The following is a 13,134-nucleotide window of genomic DNA, read 5'->3' on the forward strand; positions in this document are numbered from 1 at the left end:
AAACGGATGACTGCATTTATATTTCTCTTTCTCACTGACACACAAAAGTGTTCCTGTTTTAGGCCATGTGGGATTATGATATATAATAATATATGAAATTGTATGTATAATATTATTTCTTTTTACTAAGTGCCAGACTAATAAATTGAATCTTTTTTTTTTTTTTTTACTTTTACTTTATTACTTCTTTCACTTTCAGAAGTTTACATATGTTTCCTCATTTGGTATTAGTCCGTTCATGCTGAATAACTTAAGTCAAATGTCTTGCGTAAAGACAAAGTTTCACAACACTTTGTTGGGAGTTTTGATTCATTCCTTCAGTCAGAACTGGTGTAACTGAGTCAGATTTGCAGGCTGCTTTGCTCAAATACGTAATTTCAGATATTCCCACAAATTCTCTAGGACTGAGATTAGGACTTTGTGATGACTTTGTTGTCCTTAAGCCATTTTGTAACTAATTTGGTTGTTTAATTAGTGTCACTGTCCATTTGGAAGACTTATATCAACTTCCTGGCTGATATTTTACCCATTATTTCAATATTTCCTCACAATGTTCTTTCCTTGTCATACCATCTAATGCGTGAAGTCCAAGTTGTCTCTTCTTCAGCAAACACCCCCACAACATGATGCTGCCACCCCCGTACTTGACAGCAGTGATGATGTTCTCAGGCTTGCAAGATTCACCGGACCGCATGACTTGTCTCCAAGCGTTATATTATTATATTTATAATTGAACATGCCATTGAAGAAGATGATAAAACAAAAGCATAACACCTAGCTGCACATTTTCCCAAACAGTCAGCAGAATCAATAAGAGGATAAGGCAACATCCAGTCATTGTGAAAGTACACACTTCTCATCAAGGGAGGATTGTAGCCACTTTGGAAATTTGGCCGACCGGCCCTCACGCGGGCGAGCTAACTATAAAAGACGAGGGCTCTTAGAGGTTTTGTCAATTCAGAGCCTGGCTGAGTGCGAACAATGCTGCGGAAGGTATCGCAGATTTCTTATACTTACAGATTTACATTTTCTCAGCGTTTCCTCTGCAATACTTTCTCAACTTTTTTTTTTGGTATTTTGCTCTATTTGTTCCACATTAAGCTTGTTTGTTCTCAAGCAGCTGTGTTTTTTTTTTTTGTTTGCTTGTTTGTTTGTTTGTTTTCACTTCTCCAGGGTATTACTGAGAGCTTTGGAGCTGCTATCCATGCCCTGGGTGCCTCTCAGCTGACAGATGGTGTGATTAACAGGAGCAAAAGGATGATGCTGGACACCCTGGGTGTTGGGCTGTTAGGAACCCGGACAGCTGTCTTCAACAAGGCTCTTAAGTACAGCCAGGTAACCCGAGACGAAACGAATCATCCGTTTTCCTAACACCAGCTCCATTTACTCCTGCTCTTCCTCACTTGACCCATTCATGCTGAGATTTTGAGGCTTTGAGTAAAATCTGAAAACGAGCGCTGCTGCTCAATAGAGATCACTTTTCGTGCATTGGTCTGATTACAGCTGTTCACATCGGAGCGCAGCAGCAGCATTTGGGGAAGATCAGAGATAACGCTGCCTCCTTGTTATGCCGCGCTCGTCAACGGCATCGCAGTAAGTTTCGACGCAGAAATGCACCATAATAGAAAGTAAACACTCCAACTCGATATTTTCCACATTTTATCACGCTCCAACCACAGCTTTTTGCAACTGGTTTGTATTATTGTGTTGGTAAAATCATATTAAAAGTGTGTTTATCAGACAAGATGCGAACACTCCTGCAAAATTTTGTGCATTGTATGATTTGTCTCTCTTTTGAACTTTGGTGACCCCTGTGACTCAAGGTTCACTCCATGGACTTTGATGACACTTGGCATCCAGCGACTCATCCTTCTGGAGCCGTTCTGCCGGCTCTGCTGGCCCTGGCAGAGACGCTGCCCAGCCGGCCTTCTGGTCTGGACTTGCTGCTGGCATTCAATGTTGGCATCGAGGTGCAAGGCAGGCTGATGAGATTCTCCAGGGAGGCTTACAATATCCCCGAAAGGTGGGAAACATTTGACATTTTCTAAAACCATTAAGTATACTTTCAGATTAGTCCCACCCAGTTGCAAGTGGACGAATCCTTGAAGACATTTGAGCCTTAAAAGGCTTGTCCATCCAGTTATAAAAAATTTAAAAAAAAACTGAGTCATAAAAAGTGTATCAATAGTGCAGGAAGTTTTTTTATTATTATTACATTACAGTTTTGTTCACCAGGGATTACAAAACTGCAAAAGTTTTTGTAACCCTTGAATTTTTTCCTATTTTGTCATGTTGCAATAACTTTTAATGTAAAGTGAAAGGAAGATGATTTATGACTCAAAATCTGAAGTATAGCATTTTTATTCAGCCTTCCTGAATATATACTTTAGACCAGTGTTTTACAATGTAGGGGCCGCCAGGGGGTGCTATAGTGGCCTCAGAAAGTTGGAGGGAAGGAGAGGGGGGGGGGAAATGCAATGATAATAATAATAATTTAATCTAATACCTTTTTTAACTGACATTTTCGTCATAATTTTAGTTTTGCTTTTCGATAATTAAAAGAAAAATCAAATTTAAGTTAAAATAATTGATTTAAATGTTATTTCTGACGCTCGTTTCTGATTGGGTGCCATTCAAATTGATCGACCTGCTTTGCTCCTCAAGCTGGCGTAGCAAGCAACAAATGGAAAAGTTTCTGACAAGAAAAAAGGCCATAGAAATTGTCCAGCAGCCCTGTTGTGGAGGACAGTGCTGCTAATAACCATAGGAACTGTGGAAATAAAATTAAACTTCATGTGGTTAGTAAAACATATTACAGATTTTTTTATAATCAAAAGAGGGGGCTGTAATTAAATATTATATCATCTGGAAATAAAGTTAGATATTTTCTGCTAACAAAATTTTCCACCACAGTACTCATAAACTTCTAAAATCAGATGTATGAGGCGGTATTTATGCTAAGTGAAGGAGAAAAGAAAACATTCTAAAAGTTATTGTTTCTTTATATATTTTGTGGCATTGTCTGTGGATTTTCAAAGGGGGCCCCTGGTCAGAGGTTCATGTGTTTTGAGGGCAAGGAAAAGTTTGGGAACCCCCCCTTTTACTGCAGATAGGTACAAATTCAAGTCTTTTGTCTCCTCTTTTGCAAAATGGCTCAATTTAAGTCAGATTGGGTGGAGAAGCTCTGTCAACATCCATTTTCAAGTTTCCTCATTTGGATTTAGGTGTGGCCATTCTAAAAAAGAGAGAGAGAAAGAGAGAGAAAGAGAGAGGGAGGGAGAAATTAGTGTGTTTTCATCTAAAATGCTCTGGTTGTGAGTTTCAGGTTGTTCTTCTGCTGGGAGATGAATCCTAGTTCACCCTAGTCTGGAGTGTTTTGCAACCTTTTTTTTCGGTGTTTTCCATGTTCCTGATGAAGAATAGCATCTCATCTGACCCGAACACCTTTTACCACACGATTGCTACATATCCTGTGTGGTTTATGGCGACATGCAAACAATTCCCTGTCGCTTTCTTATTAAACTGATTGTCTTTACTATTTCAACAATCTTCTTGCCTGGTGTTTCACCTTTGGTTTGACATGCTGATGTGGTACAACTGCATGTTTCTACTACTTTGTGTTAGCCCATCCTGATAAAATGCATCGTATTATAGTTGCAACATGACAAAATATGAAAAGTTTAAAGGTTTTGAATACTTTCGCATTTAACTTTATTTGATGTATTGTTCTCTCAAGATGTTTCTATGGTTTACGAGCACAGGGAATTGTTTTATTGTCCACAAATATTCTAACTTGACCCTTTGTTTTGAATCCTCAGGTTCCACCCTCCCAGCGTAGTTGGAGTGATGGGGAGCGCCGCGGCCTCAGCCAAACTCCTCGGCCTGTCTCCTTCTCAGTGCAGTCACGCGCTGGCCATCGCAGCCTCCTCTGCCGGGGCGCCTTTGGCCAACGCCGCCACTCAAACCAAGCCGTTCCACATAGGGAACGCAGCTCGGAGAGGCTTAGAAGCTGCCTGGCTGGCACAGATGGGACTGGAGGGAAACCCTTCCATGCTGGACATGGACGTCGGTTTGGGAGTTTACTACAATGACTACAGCCCTTCCACGATGCCAGATTGTGCCTCTGGTGCCTTCAGGTGGATCCTGGAAGATCAGGATGTGGCATTCAAGCGCATCCCTGCTCACTTGGCCATGCACTGGCTGGTGGACGCAGCTCTAGCAGCACGTGGGAAGCTCCAAGAGGCGGCCTGGAACTTTGACCTCAGCCAGATCCAAAGGGTCACCCTGAGAGTGCCTCCGTCCAAGTACATTAACTGCCCCTTTCCCACCACGGAGCATCAGGCCAGGCACTCCTTCCAGTTCAATGCCTGCTCGGCCCTGCTGGACGGCAAGGTGACGGTGGCTTCCTTCGATGCAGCTCAAATTAACCGTCCCGCTCTGAAGGAGCTCCTTTCTAAAGTTGAGGTGAAGACGCCGGCAGACAACCATCCCAGCTTCGACAAGATGTACTGCGAGGTCCAGATAGAGACTGCTCAGGGGGAAAGCTGCACAGCCAGATGCAATACCTTTTACGGCCACTGGAGGAAGCCACTGAGTCAGGAGGACCTGGTGGAGAAGTTCATAGTTAATGCATCGTCGGTATTGTGCACGGAGGGAGTGGAGGGAGTGATTGATGTGATTGGGAACATTGAGAAGGTGACGGAGTGCTCAGTCTTGGGCTCGTATCTGAGGATGACCAGTAACACACTCGAGCAAGTGTACAGCACAGGAATGATCTGACTGCGTAATTTAAAGAGACAGTGTTATGCAAAATATATTTGTCATGTTATAGTGTTATTCCCTCATCAAAAGCATACCTGAAGTGTTGCTTAGATTTTGTTTCATGAATGATTGTGGTCTAAATAAGCGCTGCCTTTCTCACCCTCTCCTGCTACCCAGCAGCTCAGCTCCTTCAGACTAGACAGCAGCAATTAGCAAACACCTAAACTGAGCGTCTACTGAGCTAATAAAAGGAGTTACTTGCTATATGATGAGATGCTGGTAAAATCGTTGAAGGAATTTTGTGATGCTAAATGCGACGTGTTGGAAAGAGCAGGAGCTTCTTAAAGAGACAGAGGCCCAATTTCAAGGTGCTAAATTGCAAAGTCGAATTTCTTTTAGGTCATGTTTTGTATATACATCTTTTTTTAAGTGAAGCTAGGAGTTACTTGATTGTACTTTAAAATGCCATGACATGTCTGGAAAACACATAATGCTGCCTCTTCATATTTGTATTCCATAATCTTGTAAGAAAATGTAAAAATTTATTTTTTTTGTTGCCAGAGTGATTTGGGTGAAATAAATTGAACTGCAAAGCAAGTTTTCTTTATTGATCCTCAGAAATTTAATCAACAATGAGTGTGTTTGAATACAATGAAATAAATCCTTTTTTTGTGAACCAAAAATTTCAAACATGATGCAGATGTCAGAACTATCCCCACAAAGCTAACATTTCAAGAGCATCTGTTTTTAATCGAGTTTAAATCTCCTTGACGTCAACTCAGCAAGCTGTCTACAAAAATAAATTGGCAAATCTACACAGCAACATTCTGCGGTCTTCTGCCGATTCAGGCCATCTTCAAGACGCCCTGCACCATGGATCCGATCCCGTCAAAGATCTCGTGGATAGGAGCGTCGCACATGAAGGCGCATGTGGTGACCAGCTTGTTCTTCTCGTCCACGTGGCTCTCGCCGACGCCCTTGCTGACGTGCTTGCAGCCCAGCTGGTTGATGGCTTCGGCCGTGCCCGCCGTATCTGGATACCTGAGCGGGGAAAAAAAATAAGAGTTACTTGCTGCGTGAAGCGACGGTTTAATTGTCAGACAATCAGATCAAACCTTTCCTTTTTTTTTTTTTAGCTAAATACCAGATTTTTTTTCTTTTTACAAGTTCTAAGTACTTTAACATAACAAACTGTGGAAGTGATTGGTCATTACGACCATCCTTACATCTGGACTAGCACAGCAGAACCTTGTAAGCCTGAGATTAACCATTCCAGTGTGCAGAAAATGTCGGATGGTTAAAGTTTTTACTTTAGCTCAGTGAGGGAAAAAAATGTATCTATGCTGCAGAGAAAAACTCAAGATCCTCCATAATGGAACCTCTTGGTCCTCTAGTCTGTTCTTTCATCAGGAATATTTTATAGTTTGACTCCAGCTTCACCTCAGATGTTTTGATCACTTCTAAAGTCTTGAAAGTTTAAGTTTCATTGTCACACAGAGATAAAAACTGCTATGAAATGGCGTGCGTCATGAGATCCATGAGTACAACTTGATTACTGTAAATGATCATTTGCCCGACATTGTGAAACCATCCCTGCAGCATTTGCACGTTCCCTGAAAATGCTTTCCTCCTTGTCAACGTGAAGAATCGGCATCCTGCCAAAACTCTAGTGGTCATGCAGTTACGCTGTTCTGAACGTCCAGAGGAACTTGGGGTTAGGAGAACTGCTCAATTTCTCTTTCATATGTAGTTATGAGAAAAGAGACAGAATTTTTTTTTTTTGCAAACCTGCAGTTTCATTAGGGATTAAGGGCCAATGGAAAGGCATTTGCTTCATTCCAGTGATTTGTACGCGGTCCAGAGCGTTTAAGACTCACTTGCTGTCCTTCTCGATGCCGACGGTGACCTCGCAGCCCGGGAGCACCTTGGCTGCCAGGACGGGCGAGATGCAGCAGAGGCCGATGGGCTTGCCTTCGCTGTGGAACGCCTGCAGAGCGGCCTTCACCTCATCGTTGACGGAGCAGTCCTTCCCCTGCACTGCCCACGTGCACAGGTTCTTCGCCGCCCCAAAACCACCTCAGAAAGGACAAAAAAAAACAGGGAGTTACAGCACAACTTTCACTTCCACCGCCCACAGTAACATCTGTCGGGAGGGAAAGAAAGCACTGCAATCAAGGAGGCCGTAGCAGTGGTGAATAAACCTGGGAATATGATGGCATCATGGTCTTTGGTACTGAGCTTAGACAGATCCTGGATATTCCCACGGGCGAGTCGTGCGCTCTCCACCAGAACGTTTCTCTTCTCCTCAGAAGGTTCACCTTTCAGGTGATTGACTACGTGCATCTGGTCGACGTTGGGAGCAAACATTTGCACCTGCAAGCGAGGAAAAACACAGAGGAAGCAATTTTTATTAACAGAACACAACCAGCATCGCAAACTGAAAACTTACGCGAGTAAAACTAAGATTTTGAAAAAAATAAAAGGATATCCGATTTCTTGAGGAGCTTTTTATATTTTCTTGTTTTAAAGACTGACATTTTAACGTCCCAGCTGCCAGTGAATGCATCGTTGACTGGAACACCCAGAAGAAAGAGGAAAGCCGGCAATATGCATGAATGGCAAACATTTTGTGTTTTGGGCTTTTAAATATGGATTTAAACCATTCTTTTTCCCAGATGGAATAATTATGCAGTAAAATTAAGTTTTAAAATGGGTTTATTTTCTCCAATCTACACAGGGTCAAAAATATACTTGCATGTTTAAAGCTACAAGAGCAAACAGTAAAATTTGAAGCTATGCTTTGCATCAAGTTTCAGTAAAACCTAGCTTTTGCTTATCGACAAGCGTCAGGCATAATTCTGCCTGAACACTCTTTATTAGAAATGGTAGAGCACATTTAAACTCTTCTTTACTGTTATATTATATGTTACTCCACATTATTAATATTTGACTGTTTAATCCATTAGAAAACTAGTTTTAAGTGGACTGGAGAGGTGAGCACACCCTATGGTCCTCTCAGCTGTTCTCTCAACGCATTGCAGAGTATTTTGATCCTGAGCACTTAAGTTGTCAAACCAGGCTGTGATGCTGCACATGTCTGGCCTTCCTCCAAAGGAAGTGAAGCTGTGGTGTCTTCACTTCAACAACAATATGTGAGAATAAAGACTAAGAAAGTAGTCCTTCCTCCAAGACGGACCTCTTTAAGATTAACTGAAAATTTGAGCAAAATTGCTCCTGGAGAAAATTTCCATTTTGAGCTACAATGACAGGAACAATGTTTGAGGGGGCCGGCAGAATCTTTCAAACTGGGTTTTATTGATTCTCCCTTTAGTGGAGAATAATCTAGTCCTAATTTAAAGAGTTTATTTGTTGTAGATTTTTTTTAAAGCTAGTTAAATTTCATTTTGGTGAAAACGAGTGGAAATTGCTCTTTAGCTTTAGTTCTCCGAACCGGAAGCTAACTTCAGCTTCCCTAATGTCACCAAGTATTGCTGCACAGGTTATAGAGGTCAGGTCGCTTTCACGCAGATCTTATCAGCACTCTGTGTAATCCTGACTTAATGAAAACCTCTGATTGACTTCAATATGGCAGAGTGACTAATTCATGCTACCGCCAACTTCACACCTCAAACCACACAAGGGGTCAGACCCTGCAGATAAAGCAGACTCACAGTGGCACCTCCTCTGCTCAGATGGACCAGAACAGCCGAGGCCTCATGGATTTCACTTCCATCATAAACCCCGCAGCCCGCCAGCACCACAGCTACGCGTTTAGCCATCTGGGAGGAATAAAAGCTTTTATTCAGAGTCTGGAGCGTCCTGAGAGTCAGCAAGCTGCGACCAGTGTGCTGGAGAAGGCTGAGCAGCATGTCGGACGGCCCCTTTCTAACACCGCTTCCTCTTCTGTGGATTTATAGGGGGCGTGAGATGGATTTCGGGCACGTTAACTCATTAGCGCCCTCGTGTGTTTGAACAGGAGCGTCACCACGGTACGTTTGAGAAAATATCCAAAAAGCATAATTTTTTTTTTTTGCTTTATCTAAACACAGTTTTTGATTTTTTTTTTATATAAGCAAGCACTAAAATAAGTTATATTTTTACTTTACATAATGTGTAATAAAATACAGTTGAATTGTGCAGCGAATACAATTTTGAATTAAGTTTAAAAAAAGGTTTTTCTTGACATTTACATGAAAATATTAAAATAAACTAGCATTAATTACGTTTTGGTATTGTGCGATTTCAAACTAAAACCTCCACCAGAAAAACTATTTTTATTCGCTGCAGGAAAAAAAAAGTTTTTTTTTTCGTTCGGTTTTTACTTTTAAAGCTTCAATCTTTAAATCAGCTTCACACCTAATCAGAAGGATTATAATTACTTATATACCAGCAATGTCGAGTTCTAAAAAGGTGTGAGCAAACAAAAAATATATTTTAAGGTATTTTTAAATAATAGGGGGTAAAAAAAAAAAGATAAAATCCCAAACTACAAACAAAAGACTAAAATATATCTCTTGTTCTTTTTTCCATACGTATTTTTTTTTTAAAAATATAATAAGGTAATCTATCTTTTTTTAGTTGTTAAAATTTGTATAAGGTTTTAGTACGGAGCCCTTCAGGCTTAGAAGAAGCGTTTTGCTAGGAAGCTCGAAACGGATTCCATTAATGATGATAATTAATATTATTAAGTCTAGGTCACGATTTCCCACGAGTTATTAAGTCAATTTTTATTTTTTTTATTTATTTTCTCCCACGTCACCAGAGGTGGGAGCTAAGTTAGAAAATCCTGAACAATCAACGAAGTTTATTTTCTTCTCCCGTTTCAGTGACGTCACGTGATTACGTCGCATCAACAAACCCACGTGACCCCGTGAAAGAGGAAGTCGGCTCAGAGAGGAAGAATCATGTGAAAACAATCACCTTAACTTTCTCCTTATTTTAGGTTTGTCTGTCCCGGCTGCGGCATGTCCCGCAGGGAGGTCTCCGTGTGCGTGAAGCTGCTCCTTTCCCTGCATGCTGTTGCTCAGTTGCGGGCTGACGGACCACAGCAGTGGCCTGTTCCCTACAGGTATGCAGTCAGCTCATCATATGACCGATTGGACGGCGGGGAGAAAGAAGTGCGTCTTTGTTTTGCATTCGCTTAAATTTGATGTTAGCTGCAGCAAAAATGCCGAAGCTGGGCTGAGTCACGAATGTAACTTTTGGTGAAAACTTGCTTTAGTTCAGCTGCATTGATTTATTCATCTGTTTTCAACGTGATTCTACTTTGTGTCACTTTAAGGAACTGAGTGAAACTAATGTCTGCTTAAATTGCCGGTATTAGATTAAAGTGTAGAATTTCCAGCAAATAGAATTATAAAACGTTTGCATCAGTAATATTTAGTGTCGTACAGTAAAAAAAAGAGTTTACTCCCCAATACACAATTGGAGCAGAGGTCGTTTCCCAGGGCGGCAACACTAAACAGACACCCAGAGCATAGTGGGAAGGTTTTAGATCATGTGCTAGAATGACCTAGTCAAAGTCCAGATCTACATACAACTTGAAAATGAATGTTCTCCATCCAGTCTGAGAGAACTTGGGTTAATTTCCAAAAGAGAATTGGCAAAAACTTCAATCTCTAGATGTGCAAACCTTTTAGAGACATAACCCAAAAAGACTTTAATGAAAGGAGGTTTCACAAAGTGAAAGATTTTTAATAGTTTAAGATGCTGAAATATTTTTCCTCTTTATTCCTAGGTAATCACCACTTTGTTTTGGTTTATCACACAAAAATACAAATTCTACAAGTTGAATTTTGTGGTTTTTTTGTGTCAAAGCACAACAAGGTAGCAAAAAAATTGAATTGGTAATTTCAGTTCTTAGAGCTGACTTTTTTTTATTTAGAAATCTTGAGATCATTTACAGAAGGAGATCTAAAACTGTGACATTGTTGGCCCCTGAAAGTGTGTAAAAAAAAAAAATCTCATTTCATTTGAAGTTTGCTTATTATTTTGGTAGCTGTAGAGGTTGCTGTTAAATGGATCCAAAGTGACGTGATTATGACTCTCCGTTCCTCATTCCTTCTGTTCTCATCAGGCGCTTTGACCAGCGACCTCCTGCGGACTCGTACTGCGAAGCTCTCTACCCCTTCTGCCCCACCGGAGACCGCGATGGACGCTTTCCCTCCGTACGAGACAGCGACGTCATCTCTGTCTACCGGCTGCAGACGCCTGTGTGGGAGTTCAAATACGGAGATGTCCTGGGGAAGTTTGTAAGTGCGTCGATCTTTGATATTTCTATTTCAGATATTTCTCTCTGCAGCTTTCAGTTGATGTAACGTCTGAATTGGTACGAAAGAACTCTGTATTTCACTCTCGTACTTTCGAAACGATCCGAAATAGCAGCATTGTGGAAGCTGAGGTGCAGCTGCGTTTGACAGTATTAAAAGAAACGCAGCTGCACAACTTTCCTCCCCCGTGTCTTCTCAAGCCAAAGTTTCTGTGTTGCGTCTTTCAGCACATCATGCACGATGCCATCGGCTTCAGCAGCCTGAAGACTGGGGCCAACTACACCATGGAGTGGTACGAGCTTTTCCAGCTGGGCAACTGCACGTTCCCTCACCTCCGGCCGGAGATGTTCGCCCCCTTCTGGTGCAACCAGGGAGCTGCCTGCTTCTTCGAAGGCATCGATGACCTGCACTGGTTGCAGAACGGGACCCTGGAGAAAATAGGAGAAGTGACAGGTGATATTTTACGACTTTGTTTGTGGAAAGACCTGTTGGCGATCTGCGTTTGTGACTGCCCCAAGGCTGCAGCTGCACCTCCCATCGCCCAGAAATAAATGCAGTTCTCAGAAAGAAAAAAAAAAAAGGTTACAGACAGATCTCTTCGGTTTTTGCTTTTCAATCGATCGTAAACGTGTCAAACGAATATCAAATTTTACATCATATCAAATAAAACCTGAGCAAACTTGAGGTGGTGGTTAATGTTTCACTTTATCACCAAAGGCTTAGAAATGAGAGATGTCAATGACTTTGTTTATTACTTGTTTTCAAATTCCTTTTAGATCTGGGTGTGACTGCTGTTTGACAGTCGTTAGTCTACTTCATGTTAGAAGAGTTCCATCTATGATGGTTGTGATGACTGAAATTGAATAGAAAATGTGGTAAATCACAGTGAGTTCATTATTTATGTGGGGTAGGTATATATTCACATGTAGATTTCAACGGCCTTTTCTAAAAATATATCTAAATTATTCTTAGAGAACATAGTTTAGCATTTACTCAGGTTATCTTTGTCTGATATTAAAATTTGGTTGATAATCTACAGTAAAACACGTGAAGGCAAAAGCAGAAGAAATCTCTAAAGCGGTACACAGTCTTTCACATCGCTGTAACGTCGATGAACATAATAGAGTTCTTCCACCATTATCAGCACTTACTTTTCCTAAACCCTACTTTTTGTCCTGCAGGGAGTCAGTTCAACGCGATGGCCCAGTGGGTCCAGGACGACAACGAGACCGGGATCTACTACGAGACCTGGACCGTTCGCTCTGACCCCAGTCCGAACGCAACGGTGTGGTTCGAGTCGTACGACTGTTCCCAGTTCGTCCATCGCACGTACAAGAAGCTGACCGAGCTGGGAGCCAAGCTGTCCAGCCGCTCGCAGACCAACTACACCAAGATCTATCTGTACAGCGGAGAGCCCAGGTACCTGGGCAACGACAGCGCCATATTCGGGCAGCCGGCGCTGAAAAACCTCGCGACGGACATCCGGCAGTTTTACCACCCGTTCAGGCCGCACCAGTCAATCTTCGACCTCGCTTTCAGCCTCCTGGAGGCTTACAAGGAGGTTGTGCTGGACAAGAGCTTCTACCTGTACTACAACTTTGAGTACTGGCACCTGCCAATGAAACATCCATACGTGCAGATTACGTATGAAGAGGTCCCTTTGCCTTAACAACCAGCGTGTACACTTCAAAATGTTTTTATTTCTGTTTTTTAAGTTTAAAATTCATGACTAGTCCTGCCAGCACTTGCTAACTTTCATGCTGAGTTGGTTGTTTTGTTTTAACACAGTAACACTTTCCCTTCTCTGCAGGAAGCAGGCTGGTCTGATTTCACCTTTTAAAATATTTGCTGTGGATGATCCTTATCTGACCACTAGGTGGAAACATTGTTTAAACCAAACCTGATCTAACTCGTTTGCTATATTTATAGAGATGCCATAAATGTAAACTTTCATGCCTCACAGACAGGCAAATAAAAAAAAAGTTAAAAGATCTGATTTAAACAAAAATGGCCTGAGTTACATCTGACGTACCAGGCATACCTGATAAAAATGTGCTGAGGTCCTTAAAAGAAATCTACTTCTAAGATTTATTCCAACCAACAT

General features: G+C 41.6%; 3 protein-coding genes across 3 annotated transcripts; 2 read left to right on the forward strand and 1 right to left on the reverse strand.

The window, feature by feature from the left end:
- The first annotated feature begins 838 nt into the window (after positions 1 to 838).
- Positions 839 to 5,217, forward strand: acod1 (aconitate decarboxylase 1). Its single transcript, XM_032568598.1, has 5 exons — positions 839 to 993; positions 1,174 to 1,335; positions 1,504 to 1,593; positions 1,824 to 2,023; positions 3,819 to 5,217. The coding sequence occupies exons 1-5, from the start codon at positions 982 to 984 to the stop codon at positions 4,777 to 4,779; spliced, it is 1,425 nt and encodes a 474-aa protein (XP_032424489.1). The 5' UTR covers positions 839 to 981; the 3' UTR covers positions 4,780 to 5,217.
- A 125-nt stretch (positions 5,218 to 5,342) lies between these two features.
- On the reverse strand, positions 5,343 to 8,667 carry LOC116723572 (glutamine amidotransferase-like class 1 domain-containing protein 3A, mitochondrial). Its single transcript, XM_032568599.1, has 4 exons — positions 8,433 to 8,667; positions 6,963 to 7,134; positions 6,639 to 6,837; positions 5,343 to 5,802 (listed from the first exon to the last, which is right to left on the reverse strand). Exons 1-4 carry the CDS (start codon positions 8,628 to 8,630, stop codon positions 5,607 to 5,609), a joined length of 765 nt encoding a protein of 254 aa, XP_032424490.1. The 5' UTR covers positions 8,631 to 8,667; the 3' UTR covers positions 5,343 to 5,606.
- Positions 8,668 to 9,609: 942 nt separating this feature from the next.
- Positions 9,610 to 13,021, forward strand: cln5 (CLN5 lysosomal BMP synthase). Its single transcript, XM_032568778.1, has 4 exons — positions 9,610 to 9,829; positions 10,838 to 11,012; positions 11,258 to 11,483; positions 12,212 to 13,021. Exons 1-4 carry the CDS (start codon positions 9,726 to 9,728, stop codon positions 12,697 to 12,699), a joined length of 993 nt encoding a protein of 330 aa, XP_032424669.1. The 5' UTR covers positions 9,610 to 9,725; the 3' UTR covers positions 12,700 to 13,021.
- Positions 13,022 to 13,134: the final 113 nt, after the last annotated feature.

Source organism: Xiphophorus hellerii, chromosome 7 (genome assembly GCF_003331165.1).
Source record: "Xiphophorus hellerii strain 12219 chromosome 7, Xiphophorus_hellerii-4.1, whole genome shotgun sequence".
Taxonomy (NCBI): domain Eukaryota; kingdom Metazoa; phylum Chordata; class Actinopteri; order Cyprinodontiformes; family Poeciliidae; genus Xiphophorus; species Xiphophorus hellerii.